The 17,547-nt window shown below is 49.3% G+C and overlaps 1 protein-coding gene across 1 annotated transcript in view; it reads left to right on the forward strand.

The window, feature by feature from the left end:
• DYNC1H1 (dynein cytoplasmic 1 heavy chain 1) overlaps positions 1-17,547 on the forward strand; it is a 1,596,152-nt gene that overhangs the window by 422,770 nt on the left and 1,155,835 nt on the right. The window contains exons 35-38 of the mRNA XM_078660192.1: positions 388-615; positions 811-1,041; positions 1,451-1,591; positions 5,744-5,977. Of these exons, the coding sequence (XP_078516318.1) occupies positions 388-615; positions 811-1,041; positions 1,451-1,591; positions 5,744-5,977 (834 nt within the window). The remainder of the gene's footprint in view (positions 1-387; positions 616-810; positions 1,042-1,450; positions 1,592-5,743; positions 5,978-17,547) is intronic.

The raw sequence follows: 17,547 nt of genomic DNA on the forward strand, positions 1-17,547 counted from the left end.
TTCCTGGCCTTCATTCTATTTGCATTGTTGTCTCACAGGCTTTTAAAATGGACGATTCAACTTCTCTCCCAGTTAATGTTTTTATCTTTTGCTACTATGGCTATACACAGAACATCCTTCCCCAGAACTAACTTGCACTGCTGTTGAAAATATCGTTCGTTTCTAAACAATGTTGACTTCTGGGATACCATTCTTTTCTCCAGTTATATACGAAATCTCCTTTGAGCTTCAAGAGTAATCTAAAGATCCTATGAATTTCCTTTGGAACCTCGTTTTTCATTTGCTGAAATTAACTGCAGTTATGTTGTGCTTCGTACAGTGCTGCAGCTTGATATTTGGTATAATGTAAGCTTGAATAGAAACAAATTATACATTGTTCATTAACAGGTACGCATCATGTTTGAAGTACAAGATTTGAAATATGCAACTTTGGCCACAGTGTCCAGGTGTGGTATGGTTTGGTTCAGTGAGGATGTCTTGAGCACCGACATGATATTCAATAACTTCCTGGCCAGAGTGCGGAGTATTCCACTAGATGAGGGCGAGGATGAGGCTCAGCGCATGAGAAAAGGCAAAGAAGATGAAGGGGAAGAATCTGCTTCACCCATGTTACAGGTACATTTTGTAATTGCTCGTTAAAGTGAACTGTTTTTCACAAGATGAAATAAATTAGCCTTTCCTCTGTGGACTAGCTCAGAATACTCTTCTGTTTTATATGGCTGCCAAAATTGTATTCCAGATATAGAGGGCGAAAGTATTTTAGGTTTTCATGCAGATTTTCTACTTTACACTTTCTGTATTCCTCAACAGATCCAGAGGGATGCTGCAACTGTTTTGCAACCGTATTTCACTTCTAGCGGATTAGTTATCAAAGCTCTTGAACATGCCTTCAAGCTCGAGCACATAATGGACCTCACACGCTTGCGGTGCCTTGGTTCTCTCTTCTCCATGCTGCACCAAGCTTGTCGAAACATTGCCCAGTACAATGCTAACCACCCAGACTTCCCAATGCAGATTGATCAGTTGGAGCGTTATATCCAGGTAAACTGTTTTACTTTCTGATTTAATGATTGCTTTTACTACGATTAACCTCTTTCACTGTTCCTTAGTTCCTGGTTTACCTCCTTCTAGACTCCTTAAAAGTGTTTGTTCTCTCCGTAAAATACAGGCTATATACTATTTGTTACTATAGTAAGGACTCTAGTCTGAGTTTTTAGCAGGGTGGTAACAGAAGCTGGTATTGGGGGCTTTAGGAGGTTTTTTTCCCCTCCCTCACACCTACGTGGTAGGAGACAAACTTGCATGAATATTCTATCACTTTACCCTCCTTGTGTGACATTGTATATTTGGAAAGGGAGCAGGTTGTTGACTGGGGGGGGGGGAATAAAGTTTACTGTCATGTATATATGCATATATATATTATTTTTTAAGTCATTTTTTTTTCTTTCAGCGTTACCTCATTTATGCCATTCTGTGGTCATTTTCTGGAGACAGCCGTTTGAAAATGAGAGCTGAGCTGGGTGAATACATAAGAAGAATCACAACAGTGCCATTGCCATCTGCACCCAGCATACCCATAATTGATTATGAGGTAAATGCTTTTTAAAATAATAATTAGCATTTCTGTACTTGATCCATTTCTTTATGACCTTGACAAATATTTTATACACTTTTTGGTACCACAATTTTGCTTTGGCCCTGTTTCCAACATTCCCAGTCCTTTGTCTAGCGACATTTTAAAACTATTTTGTACCATCTGATAGACTACTAGCCACAGATTCTACTAGCCACAGATTCCTTAACTTAGAATTATCCCCAGCCGTGAGACTGGATCCAGAATTTTTTTTGCCACAGCATCTCTGCGCGCCGGCACCACGTGACTCCGCCCTGACGTTGTCCACGGACGAGACGTCAGTGAAGTCACATAAGTCCCACCCCGGCGCGCCGACGTCGGTTTCCTTCTTTTCTGTGTGCAAAGCGGATCCAGAATGAGTTCCCTTGACCTGTGTTTAGGCCTCTTTTAACGCTTTGCGTTGGGAACAGTGTGCTGCAGACTGCTTTTCCTTCCTTGCCTTCAGTGTTGCTCCCTCCGTCACGGGAGGCCCGGTGGTTGGACTCCTGGGGCGTAACATTTTCGCTTCCACTAGTGCTGCTCGGCGCGCGCTCAACACACTTTGTGTGTTGGCCGGGGCTACCTCTGGCCTATGGGATTCCGCGGAGTCCCTTCTGTCTTGCCCCTCCCATGAAGGTGTCCGCGCTGATCTGAAGCACCATGTGCTGGATGGTCGGGAGTTAGCTGCATTTATTCTCCGTTAGGCCTTGAATGTCTCGGATTCTCTCGCCCGCGCTGTGGCGAGTTCTGTGGCCCTCCGCCGCCTTGCTTAGTTGCGGGATAGCGTCTTTCTGGAGAATATTCGGGAGCATCTTGTTGACCTGCCTTTTGATTGTATTCTTTTATTTAACACCCATGCGGACTCTGCTATTCCACGACTCCTTGCAGGGCTCTGTCCTCCTGCCCCTCCGTAAGCTTCGGCTTGTCGGTCCTCAGGTGTGTTATGGGAGGCGTTTATCCCACCTTTCTCTCTGGGCCTAGTGTTTTGGTTGACCCGTCTGTGTGCTGTTTATGTCTTAGACTGCCTTCAGGGTCCTTCAGTTGGCCCCTCTGTACTTTTAGCTGCTGGTAAAGCCCTTCAGTTTTTGTGGTGTGTGTTTTTGGGCTGTTAGTGAAGCCGTAAAGGTCCTCAGATTGGACCATCTGTGTATTTTTTTGGCTGATTAGTAAGCCGCCTGTGGTGATACCCACAGGTCTTTTATGTTCTTGAACTCTGCTGCGGGTTTCCCTAAGAGATGTTCCCCCGTTAGTTTTGGGGCGTGTCATACCCTAGGTGGGGTACTTGTTGGCTATTGTATAGCTCTGTCCTAAGCTGGGCAGGTGTGGATACCTTCTTGGGTTCCTCACATTTCTTGGCGTAACTGTATACCTCTTGGTGCGGTCGTTTTTTCCTCCGCCTTAGCGCTGCTTGCGCTGCTCCAGGTTCTGTTATGCTCAGTATCCAATGGTGTTTCTATCCTTCTTCTACAGGGCTTGCCTGTCATAGATTTTGCCCTTTGTTCCTGCGGGATATCTGATTCTGTGTGTTTTGCCTTCCCTCTTCAGCGTCTGGATTGCCAGACCGATTTTTGTCATGCCGTCTACGGTGTTTTGTCGCGGTGTTTCCACTATATTATCTGATGTTTCGGCCTGGTCCTCTGCCTTGTGTTCCAGGGGATTCAGAAAAGGGGGTGGTGATGAACAGAGTGTCTGAATTAAGCAGACCACTCTTACCCAGTCCAAAGATCAGGGCTTGATCCATCACCGTTATTTAGCTCACTGCCCCATCCCAGCTCAGAACCTGGCTATATGCAAATTAGTCTGTCCCTGGCCCAGTGCATCATGGGACCCTTCACAGTCCGGCTTCCGAGCCAAACACAGCACCGAGACCGCCCTTATCGCAGCAACAGACGACATTCGAACTCTACTGGACAATGGAGAAACAGCTGCCCTCATCCTACTTGACCTCTCCGCAGCCTTCGACACAGTCTGTCATAGCAACCTTATACAACGCCTCAGCAACGTCGGAATACAAGGAAAAGCATTGGACTGGATCATCTCGTTCCTCGCCGGAAGAACCCAGAGAGTCCGCCTCCCCCCTTTTTAGATCAGAGGCCACCGAAGTCATCTGCGGCGTACCGCAAGGATCATCACTCAGTCCCACCCTCTTCAACGTATACATGAGTCCCCTCGCATCCATAGCGCGCCAACACAACCTCAACATTATCTCCTACGCAGACGACTCCCAGCTAATCCTCTCCCTCACCAAAGACCCAAACACCGCCAAAACCAACCTACATGAAGGGATGAAAGTAGCCGAGTGGATGAAGAACAGCTGTTTAAAACTGACCTCGGACAAAACGAAAGTCCTCATCTTAGGATCATCCCCCTCCGCCTGGGACGACTCATGGTGGCCACAGGCCCTAGGATCCGCACCAATACCAACGGACCACGCACGTAACCTGGGCTTCATCCTGGACATCTCATCATCTTGCTTCAACACCCTACGTATGCTCAAAAAAATCTTCCGTTGGATCCCCACCGAAACAAGAAAGACGGTCACCCATGCACTGGTCACAAGCCGACTGGACTACGGAAACACCCTTTACGCCGGAACCACAGCCAAACTACAGAAAAAACTCCAACGCATGCAAAACGCCTCAGCCAGACTCATCCTAGACATCCCCCGACAAGCTCACATTTCCGGTCACCTGAAAGACCTCCACTGGCTCCCAGTCAACAAGAGAATAACGTTCCGTCTCCTCACCCAGCACACAAAGCCCTCTACGACCTAGGACCCGAATACCTCAACACACACCTGTCCTTTTACACCCCCACCCGCCAACTACGATCGTCCAACCAAGCCCTCGCCGCAATTCCACGCATCCAAAGATCCACCATGGGAGGAAGATCCTTCTCCTACTTAGCGGCCAAGACCTGGAATTCTCTCCCCACCCACCTCCGCCTTACACAGAACCACCTCTCCTTCAGAAAACAACTAAAAACGTGGATATTCGACAAGTAAAGTTCCCCCCTCCCTCAAGCGCCTTGAGACCCTCTGGGTGAGTAGTGCGCTATACAAATTTAAACTTGACTAACTTGACTTGACTCTTTTTCATTGCTTGGGGGTTGACTCCTCTGCAGTCCTCTGAGATGGGGTCTCTTGGCTGTGCCTCAGCCCTTATCTCTTTATGGATACGACCCTCCTTGATGGTGTTGTCTTGAGGTAATTTGTTGTTACTTATCCGTTCCGGACTAGTTGTCCTTCACTGTTATGGATTGTGGTTGCAGACTTTCTGTTCTCTATGACATGACGTTTTTCACATGTTTTTCTGCATCCGGGGAGGATATCACCTTTGCTTTGCAAGGTTACTTCTCAGAGCGGTGCTCTGCTCTTTCCCTTCCATGACTTCCAGTAACACAATGCATGGCACTGTCCCAAATGGTGCTGTTCCTCACCATTTGCTTCTTCCCTTTCTGTTTACCTGATTGTTTCGCACACTGTTCCCATATTCTCACTGTTTTGTTTGTGATGGCTCCGCGTTGTGGCGCGGAAAAGTTCTCTGAAGAAAACTGACAGCGTGCCGGGTTGGGACTTATGTGACTTCGTTGACTTCACGTCCTCGGACAATGTCAGAGATGCTGGGGCAAAAAAAATTCCGGATCCAGTCTCATGCCTGGGGGTAATTCTGCTTTAAAGAATCTGCGGCTAGAATCGTATCTACCAGATAAATAGTTACCGAAGGTAAGTAACTTGTACTTTATCACGTTTGTCAGCATTGCTGCAGAGATGTCACTGATGGAACTCCTGCAGCGGAGTCTGGAGCCAGTTGAGACTGAATGGCATTGCTACCCTTGTTGAAGGCCTTTGTCCCATCCTAGTACCCCAAAATACAGGGTGACGTTTGCATAATGCAACTTTGTGTCTTGTTGCTCCTCTCCCACATTGTTCTCTCCTTCCCTTTCTGCCTCCTTTCCACTTCTCCTCACCCTCCCTTTTTCTTATATCTGGTATGTTCTGGAGCTAATGATGACGGGCCACCCTGTAGAACGAGGGATTGTTAATATAACACAGAATGTTTCTAGGCGCAGATTGTATTTTGTTCTCTCTATACCTAGCTTTCTAGGTTAATGAAGATGCTCTTTTTGTAGGTATCCATCACCGGTGAATGGTTACCATGGCAGTCCAAGGTTCCTCAAATTGAAGTTGAGACTCACAAAGTTGCTGCTCCAGATGTTGTTGTACCTACATTGGATACTGTGAGGCATGAGGCATTGCTGTACACCTGGTTAGCAGAGCACAAGCCGTTGGTTCTTTGTGGCCCACCAGGTTCAGGCAAGACCATGACACTCTTCAGTGCTCTTCGAGCTCTGCCTGACATGGAGGTAAGAAACTGGAATTTATATTGTGGAACTTTGAGAGGGAATCTTTGTTGCAATAAATATGTATGTAACATTACGCACCTCACAAATGCAAACCACACAACCCCAAGGCATTTATTTACAGCTGTAAGGGGGGAGGCAGCAAGCAATGATTTAGGGAACAAACAGCTATGTTATGCATGTTGTATGCAGGAGTTAAATGTTTGTGGATTTTGGATTAACCCCGTTTGTAGCTTGCTTGGAAATGTTTTGTATGATGATCAGTGTTGTGTAGGCCTTGGACGGAGACTTTTATTACAACTCCTGAGTATTGAAGGGTTCGAGGCATGTGGGCTGCTAAATTCATATCTGATGCATAGATCGCCGCCTAGTGTTGGGTCCGGATGATTGCACATTGTTGTCCTGGAAGAGTCTTCGAAGTATCACGAGATAGGTGGCTCCTCCCCTGGACTACAGTGCGCATGGGCATTGACTCCATCCCCAGATTGTTTTTTTCCGCCATTGGGTTCGGATGTGGTTTCGACGTCTCCGTGTCGGAACCGATAAACTTTCATCTTAAGGCCAAAAGGCCTTCGTTACCTGCGTCGGTATTGTTTGCGTACGGTCTCGGGCGTCGCCCGGCTCTCTAAGCCGGATATCTCCGGAGTCGACTAACTCCTCGGACATCGAGGCCTTCTCGTCGCAGCAAGACCCGACGAACTTAACATGGAGCGGAGCCCGTTCAAGTTCTGCCCCGTCTGTGGATCCAAATATCCACACATCGATGTGCATCCGGTCTGTAATAAGTGCCTTTCGCCGGACCACAACGAAGAAAACTGCATGGCCTGCTCCAAGTTCAGGTCCAAGAAGACGCTCAAGCTTCGGCGCGCGGTGCGCCTTGAGGCCCAGCGAGCGACCCCGGCACCCGACAACATCTTCGGCGACCCCGACGAGGAAGGCAATAGCCATCATCTCCAGATTTCGCCACCGTCGACGGAGGTCCTGGCCGATCCAAAGGAATACATCGGAGGACAGGCCCCAGACCTTGAATACTTCGAGGAGGTAGGGGACGACGAAGAAGTTTATGGGGCCGAGGAAGAGCTATGCCCCGAGGTCTACGTTGTTGAGGCTCAGGTCACGGGATCGCCACTCTGCCTTACCCACGACCATGCACCGCTCTCCCCGGCCCCACCTTCTGGCCCGGCCACGGACACTCAAGCGGAGCCGCAATTGCCCGTTTCGAAACCGAAACCTTCGGATCCTACGGGACACAAGATGGCCGACGTTCAGTCGAAAACGAAACCGAAACCTACGGACTCAACCAAACCTAAGATGGCCGACGTCCTACAAAAAATAACAAAGCCTGCTCCTTCATCGACTCCGTCGGCCTCCGGCACACAAGTCGAAGAAGGCTGTTGAGTCGACAGCGCCGCAGAAGGTACACAAAGAACCCTCCTCCTAGAAGGCCGTCCACCAGCCGTCGACCTCGGTTGCTCCGGCGCGGACACCTAAACCTCTTGAGACGCCTTCGGGCGCTGCTACGGCGCCGTCCGGTAAACGCACGGCCGACCCAAAGTCGACTAAAAGCCACAAACCAAAGGCCGCTAGCTCAACGCATCGGCACAAGGATGCGGGATCTGCAGCATCGGCGCCAAAGCCTTCAACAGAGCCCCGAAGCATTGCGGCCGAAGATTCGTCGACGCCAATACCGTCGACACAACACCGACAACTCCGAAGATCGGCCGTCGGTTCCGAAACCCTCTGCCTCCTTTACGAAGCAGGTTACTGACTCCCTTAAACGTATAAAGGAAAAGGCATTGTCGTCCACGGCTTCCACGCCATCGGCTCCGAAATCGGTGGACACACCTCAGAAGTCCTCAAGCAAGCTTCTTTACACTCTGCCACCAAAAGTGGCCCCAAAGGCCTTCGCAACCACGTCGGTGCCAAAACCGTCGGATCCATCAACACCAAAAGGCCTCTCGGATCCATATCTTGCCTCTGAGGAGCAATCTGCGCATTGTATCGATGCCCACACAGGAAAATTGACCCTTTATAAAAGGAAAATCACTTCCCAGCCACTGGAATCGTATGTTATTCCACTAAAGAAGAAGAGGCCGGCACAAGACGTTCCTTTACTTGTAGAGCCTATTCTGCCTCCACCGAGAAGGAGTCCATCGCCTTCCCCCAACCAATCAGGAGGGGATGATGATGAACAGCAGGACCAATACAATTTCCCAGTGGACAATGACCCTGATGTTCAGCAGGACTCATATGGCGACGCTGGGGACCAAAGTGGGCATCAGGTGGTACATGATCCACAAGGTTTTGGGGCACGTACATCTCCAACAGAGGATTCTGCTGCATTTAATGCTTTACTCGAACGGGCAGCAGCAAATCATAATGTGGACATGCATGCTGACCCGGTAGAAGAAGACTTTTTATTTGACACTTTCTCCGTCTCGGAGAGAACAGTTAAAATACTTCCTATGCTTAAAGGTGTCCTTAAACATGCCCCAGAGATCTTTAAGGAACCTACCAGGGCAAGGGTGGTGAACCCACGTATCGAGAAAAAATACAGGCCAGCACCTGGAGATCCTGCATATATTCGAGGACAGTTGCCCCTGGACTCGTTGGTGGTCGCAAATGCCCGCAAGAGGGCAAACTCCCAAACAACGGGTGAAGCTCCTCCCCCAGACAAGGAGTCGAAAGTGCTTGAGGCATCGGGCAAAAGGGTGGCAGCGCAGGCTGCCAATGTATGGCGTATCGCAAACACGCAGGCACTGTTGGCACGATACGATAGGGCGCATTACGACACCCTAGAACAGCTCCTTCAACACCTACCTGATGAGTTTAAAGAAGCAGCCGAAACACTCATACAAGAGGGGAAGCTTATCTCCAACGCTGCAATAAAGTGTGCACTTGATGTGGCAGATACAGCGGCTAGGGGGATTAACACTAGCGTCATGTTGAGGCGACAAGCTTGGCTTCGTATATCTGGGTTTAAGCCTGACATCCAAACTACAATCCTCAACCAGCCCGTCAATCCTGACACCCTGTTTGGTCCAGATGTAGACACCACCCTTGAAAAGATTAAAAAGGACAACGAGACTGCTAAGTCCATGGGGGCGCTTCAGTCTCAACAATTCAGGGGAAACACTTTTCGTCGCTCAGGAGCACGTGGTGTTACCAGAGGACAATTGGGCCAACAAACACAATATGCGAGGGGTGGTGCGCAATCCTCGTACCCCAAGCAGGGTAGAGGGTGTTACAGAGGCAACAGTGCCAAGGGCAGAGGCAGAGGAAACAACAACTCCCGCTCCTCTGCCGCCAACAAACAGTGACTCTCTGTCACTGCCCCCGACCATACCACTCCGGTCGGGGGGAGACTCCAGCAGTTCCTGCCAGTCTGGACGTCCATCACCACGGACAGGTGGGTGAGAAAACGTATCCAGTACGGTTACTGTTTGGAGTTGATATCCACTCCCCCCAACATTCCCCCAAGACACCGTCCTATGTCGGCAGAGCACTTGCACTTATTGCAGCAGGAAGTACTGGTGATGCTGCAAAAAGGGGCAATCGAGCTCGTACCGGTGGAGGAGGAAGGAACAGGAGTCTATTCCCTGTACTTACTCATCCCAAAGAAGGACGGATCACTCACACCTATTCTGGATCTACGCCCCCTCAACATGTACATACTGTCAGAACACTTCCACATGCTGACACTGCAACAAATCCTTCCCCTGCTCAATCAAGGGGACTTCCTAGCAACCTTGGACCTCAAGGATGCTTATTTCCACATACCACTCCACCCATCCCACAGAAAATACCTCAGGTTTACCATTCTAAACAGGCACTATCAGTTCAAAGTCAAGTCAAGTCAAGTCAAAGAATTTATATAGCGCACTACATACCCAGAGGGTTTCAAGGCGCTTAGAAGGGGAGGAGGGTTACTTGTCAAATATCCACGTTTTAAGTTGCTTTCTGAATGCTAGGTGGTTCTGGGTAAGGCGAAGGTAAGCGGGGAGTGAGTTCCATGTTTTAGTCCTGCCCTTCGGGGTAACTACTGCCCCCAGAGTGTTTACAAAGTGTCTGGCGACAGTGGCGGCGCACCTCAGGAGACAGAACATACATGTCTACCCGTACCTAGACGACTGGCTTGTTCAAGCAAAGTCGGAACAACAGTGCGCCGCGGACATGTCCCACACTATTCAGCTCCTTCACAGCCTGGGGTTCTCGCTAAACTACCCGAAGTCGCACCTTCAACCAGCCCATGTGCGGCAGTATCTGGGCGCGACAATAAACACCCTGACTGCTATGGCTCAGCCAAACCCAGTCAGAATCGACAGCATTCAGTCGCTGTGCCAAAAATTCAGACCACAACACTCCCTCCCAGCGAGAGTGTTCATGCAGTTGATAGGCATGATGGTCTCCTGCATCTTCATAGTCCCGCACGCGAGGCTGCACATGCGCCCGCTCCAAGAATGCTTGGCAAATCAGTGGACACAGGCTCAGGGACAGCTAACATACCTAGTGTTGGTGACCGGTCGGGCATACAACTCTCTGCATTGGTGGAATCCACACAACCTTTGCAAGGGCCGACCGTTCCAAGAGCCAGTGCCACAGATAATCCTAACAACGGACGCATCTCTCCAAGGGTGGGGAGCCCATGTGCTCCACTACACTGTGCAGGGACTGTGGTCCACCCAGCAGCAGAAGTTGCACATCAACTACCTAGAATTGATGGCAAGCTTCATGGCGCTCAGGTCCTTCAAAGTACATCTGTGCAACAAAGTCGTGTTGATCCGGACGGACAACATGACAGCCATGTACCACATCCAGAAGCAGGGAGGTACTCACTCTCCACAGCTGTCTCATCTGGCTCAGAGCATGTGGAAGTGGGCCATTCAGAGAAACATCTTCCTCATGGCAGAACACCTCCCGGGCAAGGACAATCAGATGGCGGATCTGCTCAGCAGGTACAGCCATCAAATGCACGAGTGGGAGTTACATCCATCAGTACTCCACCCGTACTTCCAGCAATGGGGTCATCCAGAGATAGACCTGTTTGCCACAAGGGAAAACGCAAAATGCCTAAGCTTTGCCGCCAGGTTCCCTCACCCAGAATCGCAAGGGAATGCGATATGGATGAACTGGTCAGGCAAATTTGCGTACGCTTTTCCCCCAGCGCCTCTCATTCCGCTGGTGGCAAGAAAGCTAAAGCAACACTCGATGACTCTCATCCTGGTTGCTCCAACATGGGCACGCCAACCATGGTACACCACGTTTCTAGAACTTTCCGTGGTACCGCATCAAAGGCTGCATCTCACACCCAGCCTCTTGACGCAGAGCCATGGCGACATTCAGCATCCAGATCCGCAACAGCTCAATCTGGCGATCTGGCTCCTGAGGTCTTAGAATTTGGCTACCTCAACCTGCCTCCTGAATGCATGGACATCATCCGGGAGGCAAGGAAGCCCACGACCAGAGCTTGCTATGCTGCAAAATGGAAGCGGTTTGTCATTTACTGTACAGACAACGATATCAACCCGCTAGATGCATCCATTCCTAACATCATCTGCTATTTGTTACATCTTTACAAATGCAATCTGGCGTACGCTTCCATTCGGATACATTTATCCGCCTTAGCGGCTTACCTCCAGAATAGGCAGCACCTCTGTTTTCAGGGTGCCTGCCATTAGAGCCTTCCTAGAGGGACTGAAACGAGTCATCCCTCCTAGAACTCCACCAGCTCCTGTGTGGAACCTCGATGTGGTCCTCACTAGGCTGATGGGCCCACCTTTCGAGCCACTGCACTCCTGCGAACTTCAGTTTCTGACGTGGAAAGTGGATTTTCTCATTGCTATCACGTCGCTCAGACGTGTTAGTGAGCTGCAAGCGCTCACAATCCAAGAGCCATTCATCCAAATACACTCTAACAGGGTAGTGCTCCGCACTAACCCCAAATTCCTTCCAAAGGTGGTGTCACAGTTTCATTTCAACCAAACTATTGACCTGCCTGCATTTTTCCAAAACCCGCAAACGGTAGCAGAAAGAATGCTTCATACATTAGACGTTCGGAGGGCGCTAATGTACTACATTGACAGAACACAACCCTTTAGGAAGACACAACAACTTTTTGTTGCCTTCTCAGCACAACACAAAGGCAACCCCATTTCCAAAGCAGGAATAGCCAGATGGATTGTTAAATGCGTTCAAATCTGTTATCAAAAGGCTAAACGCACTTTAACAATACCCCCAAGGGCGCACTCCACACGCAAATTGGGGGCCTCCATGGCTTTCCTGGGGAACATTCCTTTAGAAGACATTTGTAGAGCAGCCACATGGTCTACCCCACACACATTTACCAAGCATTATTGCGTAGATGTGCATTCCAAACAGCAAGCAGCTGTAGGACAGGCTGTTCTCAAGACACTTTTTCAAGCTTCTGCAGCTGGCACGGGCAACCGCCGTTAATGGAGGGACTGCTATGTATTCTATGCATCAGATATGAATTTAGCAGCCCACATGCCTCGAACTGAATATGCTACTTACCAGTATGCATCTGTTCTTGGCATGTAGGGCTGCTAACATTCATTTCACCCGCCCTCCTCCCCGGTGCCCGTAGCGGCTGCAGATACTCTCTCTATATTCATCATTAGCATGGACATCCTTTACACTGTTTCACTCCATCTCTGCCACAATGGCTAAAAACAATCTGGGGATGGTGTCGATGCCCATGCGCACTGTAGTCCAGGGGAGGAGCCACCTATCTCGTGATACTTCGAAGACTCTTCCAGGACAACAATGTGCAATCATCCGGACCCAACACTAGGCGGCGATCTATGCATCAGATATGAATGTTAGCAGCCCTACATGCCAAGAACAGATGCATACTGGTAAGTAGCATATTCAATTCTTTACTTTGTTTAGTACTATTTAGTGTGTTTGATTAAACAAGATTGATTTAAGTGGCAGTTATTGCACTGTTCACTGTTTATTAATGCAGTGCAGACTGGATGGACTATTGAAAGAAAGTTGGTTTCCAAAGTGACCCGTAAGCCCTTTGAGATTGGGGATCTCAATGAGAGATGTGATTTAATGCAGATACTAGTTTGGTAAAACATTGAGGGCACTGCAGTGCATAGGGTAGAAAGCTGGCTCTTTATATAGTGGACAAAAACGAGGTTGTAGGAATCTGGCTCCTTTGAATGATATATCAAAATGAGATATATTGTGCAAGTAGTCCAGGGCTTCCTTTGAGTGGATAGGGGCTTGCTCTAGCAATCCCAAGGTGCTCTTTTAGGGAGTATTGTTGTCGAGCTGCCTTAGTCTTATTAGAGAGGAGTGCAAGACGTCTGCAAATACTCACAATAGTCCATAAATGATGTGCACAATTCAATATGGAGATCCATACCAATTTATATAAACAACATGTATCTTTACATATATTCAGGCACCAGAAGCAATACGATCAGGTAAATACGTTTTTTAATAGAAATACTTTTCTGTTTAAAAAGTTGACAGTGCATTTTTTCAGAAGCTGCAATGTTATCCTATGGGTGGAAAAACAATAGAGCATTCAGGTACAGTACAGCGACTTAAGACTCCAATCTCTGGGCCGTAAGGTAAGTGCAGGGCAAGGTCCAAGGCTACATAAGCCAGACACCACCAGCAGTACTAGGGCGGCCGGGTGCAGGGTGCAAAACTGCATTGGTGCCTTATAGCAGTCAGTGGGGACCGCTCTTCACAAAAAAAGGCTGAAGGTTTTGACTGGGAGGCCAGTCAGGCTGAACCAACAGGGGGACGCAGGTCTCATGATGCTGGGGATGTAGGAACACCTTTGCTCCTCTTCTCCACGGGCCTGAGGCAACGGCCCCTTAGGTGTCTGGTTTTCCTTACTGGGAGCTGGCGCAGTAGACTGGGCCTATGAATAGAGGCTTCAGGTGTCGTTGAGGAATCCACAGTGGGAAAACCCATGGTGACCTTGAAGTCAGGATTGTCTTGGGACCAGGTTGGCACCGTTGGCGTACTTCAGCTCCGGCTAGGCAAGTTCGGTGCAGTGGTCTTTTCCAGCTTAGGTTTCCTGTGGTCTTCGAGGCTCACTGCTCAGTCTTTGGTGCCTGCAGGTTGTAGGGGGACAGGCTAGCTGTCCCACTGGATTTCTTGGTTTCTTAGAAGTACTGGTGAGTCTCCAATGCTTTGAAGACACAGCAGCTGCTGGACATGTCAGCTTTTGTTGCAATTGTTGAAGTCAGCGGGCATGCCGGCAGGGTTGGTACCAATCAGTTGCTGGATCTTCTGTACTTGCTGTGCGACTCTTCTAGTCTGTCTTCTTTAAGTTGTCAGGATATGATCTTCTGGTGCCGGGGCTCTCATAAGTACTGAATTTTAAGGGTGTTAAGGGAGTGTAGGGTAGTAGCCAATGGGCTACCTACTCTTGGGGTCACTACGACCCATATATGGATTTGGATTTGGATGGGGATTTGTAAAGCGCGTAGCTACCCTAGGGCGTGCCAGCGCTGAATTGACCTATAGTTCCAGAGGGGGGGGTAGAAGGAGTGGAAGATTATGGGAAGAGCCAAGTTTTTAGTTGCCTACGAAAGGCCAAAAGATTGTGTTCTCTCCGCATGGAAAGTGGGAGAGCGTTCCTCAGTTTTGGGGCGTTGTAGGAAAACGAGCGCCCCCCGGATCGGGCCTTTTTTATTCTAGGAACACTGGCCAGGGAAAGGGAGTCTGACCTGAGTTGTTTGTTAGAATGGTGGGGTTTGACGATGGATCTCAGAATCGGAGGGACTCTTCCTTGCATTATTTTGTGTGTGATGCATAGGGTCTTAAAGGTGATCCTTTCTTTTTTTTTTTTTTTAAACATTTTTATTAATTTTAAAACACACAAATAACTTTGCAAGGAACAAAGAGAAACAAGGCGGCGTCATTACAATACAGAGTTGCATCATGTGGGGGGGAGTGGGAAAAGTCTACAATTATTTATACAATATCTGTGGCTAGAAATCTCGAGGGGGGGGGGCAGTGGGATCAACAGCAGTCCAATACATAACATCAAGTGGAGGAATCAGTGGGTCATGGGGATGCGGATGCAATATCCAATTCTGGGAGAGGGGGGGAACATATATCACCACGGTAAGAGTTCCATTGAGTCCATATCTTCCCCCATTTACGGGGCGTACCTCGAGAAATATACAGTTTTTTCCCTGAGCATGCACCAATCCATGTTTTGTTTCCATTGCCGAATCCCAGGCGGTCCCTGAGCACCCCATAGTTGGGCAATATCCCTCTTGGCGATCATGTTGCCCAGGGTCACCCATCGAAGCTGCGATACATTGTAGTCATTTGGCTCCCACACATTCAGCAAGCATCTCCTAGCCTCCGGCATCAGCCGCACACCCGTGACCTCACTCATCACTTCATGTACACGAGTCCAAAATCGCACTATCTCAGGACACTCCCAAATTATATGCAGGAATGTGCCCACGAGACCGCAGCCACGCCGGCACAGCCCATCCACAGAAAAGCCCATGTGTACCAATCGAGGTCCAGTCACATACACTCTATGAAGGATTTTGAGCTGCACAAATCTGAGGCGTGCCGGGATGGCCACCTCTTTGGGGGAGGAGATCGCCGCCTGCCAATCCTCGTCGTCGAGCTCTAATCCATCGCTAGTCCAAGTCTCTCTAAGGTGACACAAGAGATCGGACCTGGAGTTGATCAATTTTTTATAAATGAGCGAAATCGTACTGTCCGGGACGTGTCCGTCTAGTATTCTATCCTCGAGCGGGGACGCTTCCGGTATGTCTGTGCCCGAGGGGAAGACAGAGAGGACCGCGTGGCGGATCTGGGCATAGCGAAAAAATTTGCGATCGCCCAGATCGTATTCAGTTTTCAGTTCGTCAAACGTCTTCAGTCTCCCCCTGGCCCATACATCATTCACCTTACAAATACCTATCAAGTCCCATCTATCAAATCCCTTCGACTGCCAAAGAGACCCAAGTCTGTCGGAAGCATACAGTGGAGTGGCGCGAGTCAATTTATCAGTCCAGCCTAGCGCCATTGAAGCATGGCGCCATACCTGGATGGCCGTCCTGGTGGGACCCGTTACATTTTGAGGAGTGAGTCTGGAGTAAAGAGTTTTGTAGTAGTCACCACCAGGCAATAGCCACTTGTCCATTTGAAGGCTGGATTTGGCGAAGGGCCGTACATACAGTGATTTATCGCCCCTAATTGAGACGCCCAATAATAACGACAGATATCAGGTAGAGCAATACCACCATCATACCACGGGAGGGTCATTTTAGCAATAGCAATACGAGATCTTCCCCCCCACACCAATTGCCTCTGCAAGCTCTCAATCTCACGAAAATATTTAGTTGGTACTATGTCAAGTGTATTCTGTAATGCGTAGAGGAAACGGGGCAGCGACATCATTTTGAACAATGCCGCTCTTCCCAGGGGGGAGAGAGGCAGTTTACCCCAAGCAATAACATCTGTCCGGAGGTGTTGAAGAGGGGGCAGCAGGTTTTGGTCAAAACGCAGCTCAGGCTTCAGAGTGATAAAAATGCCTAGATATTTAAATCCATCTTGCGCGACCGCGATGGGACAGCCACGAGGCAGAAGAGGAGTGCCTCCCGATAGGACATATATACAGGACTTCGACCAGTTAATGACAAGACCCGAGTTCTTACGAAAAGACGTCAAGACATCAAACAGTACAATGAGGGACTTTCGAGGAGATGTTAGATACAGCAGAATATCATCCGCATAGAGAGACACGCGGTCCTCAAGCTCCGAATTCCATCTAATGCCCCTCAGGGACGGTTCCCACCTCAACCAGGCTGCCAGTGGTTCCAAGGCGAGAGCAAACAGGAGAGGGGACAAAGGGCAGCCCTGTCGCGTACCCCTGCCAAGTGCAAAGGGAGCAGAGACATGACCATTAACAACCACTTGAGCCAAGGGATCAGTGTAAAGCAACTTGACCCACTTAATGAACTCCGGACCGAAACCAAATCTGGCAAGAACTGCCCACAAATACGGCCATTCTATTGTATCAAACGCCATAGTGGCGTCCAGAGACGCCAAAATGGCGGGCTCACGAAGCGTCCCAGCTCGCGCTAGGACGCCATGCAAACGTCGAAGGTTAAGCGCCGTGTTGCGGTGCGGTATAAAGCCGGATTGATCCGGGTGAACCAAGTCTCCTATGACAGTGGCCAAACGCGTAGCTAGTAGTTTGGCCAGGATCTTAGGTTCGGCGTTGATCAGCGAGATAGGTCTAAAGGAGGCACAACAATCTCGAGGTTTTCCATCCTTGTGGATGACGACTATAGAGGCCAGTCTTTGGTCAGGGGGGAGGGAACCCACCTTCAAAGATTCGAGAAACATCAAGCGCAAGTGTGGGGCCAGCGTATCTGGGCGAAGTTTGTAGAGCTCAATAGGAAGTCCATTTGGGCCCCGACGCCTTTCCAGATCGGACCGAGCGAATGGCAGCAGCAATCTCCTCCACAGTAGGCGGCGCATCCAGAGCGCCTCTATCAATATCAGACAAACGGGGAAGCGCAATATCCCGTAATAGCAAATGGGAGTCC

Source organism: Lissotriton helveticus, chromosome 9 (assembly GCF_964261635.1).
Source record: "Lissotriton helveticus chromosome 9, aLisHel1.1, whole genome shotgun sequence".
NCBI lineage: Eukaryota > Metazoa > Chordata > Amphibia > Caudata > Salamandridae > Lissotriton > Lissotriton helveticus.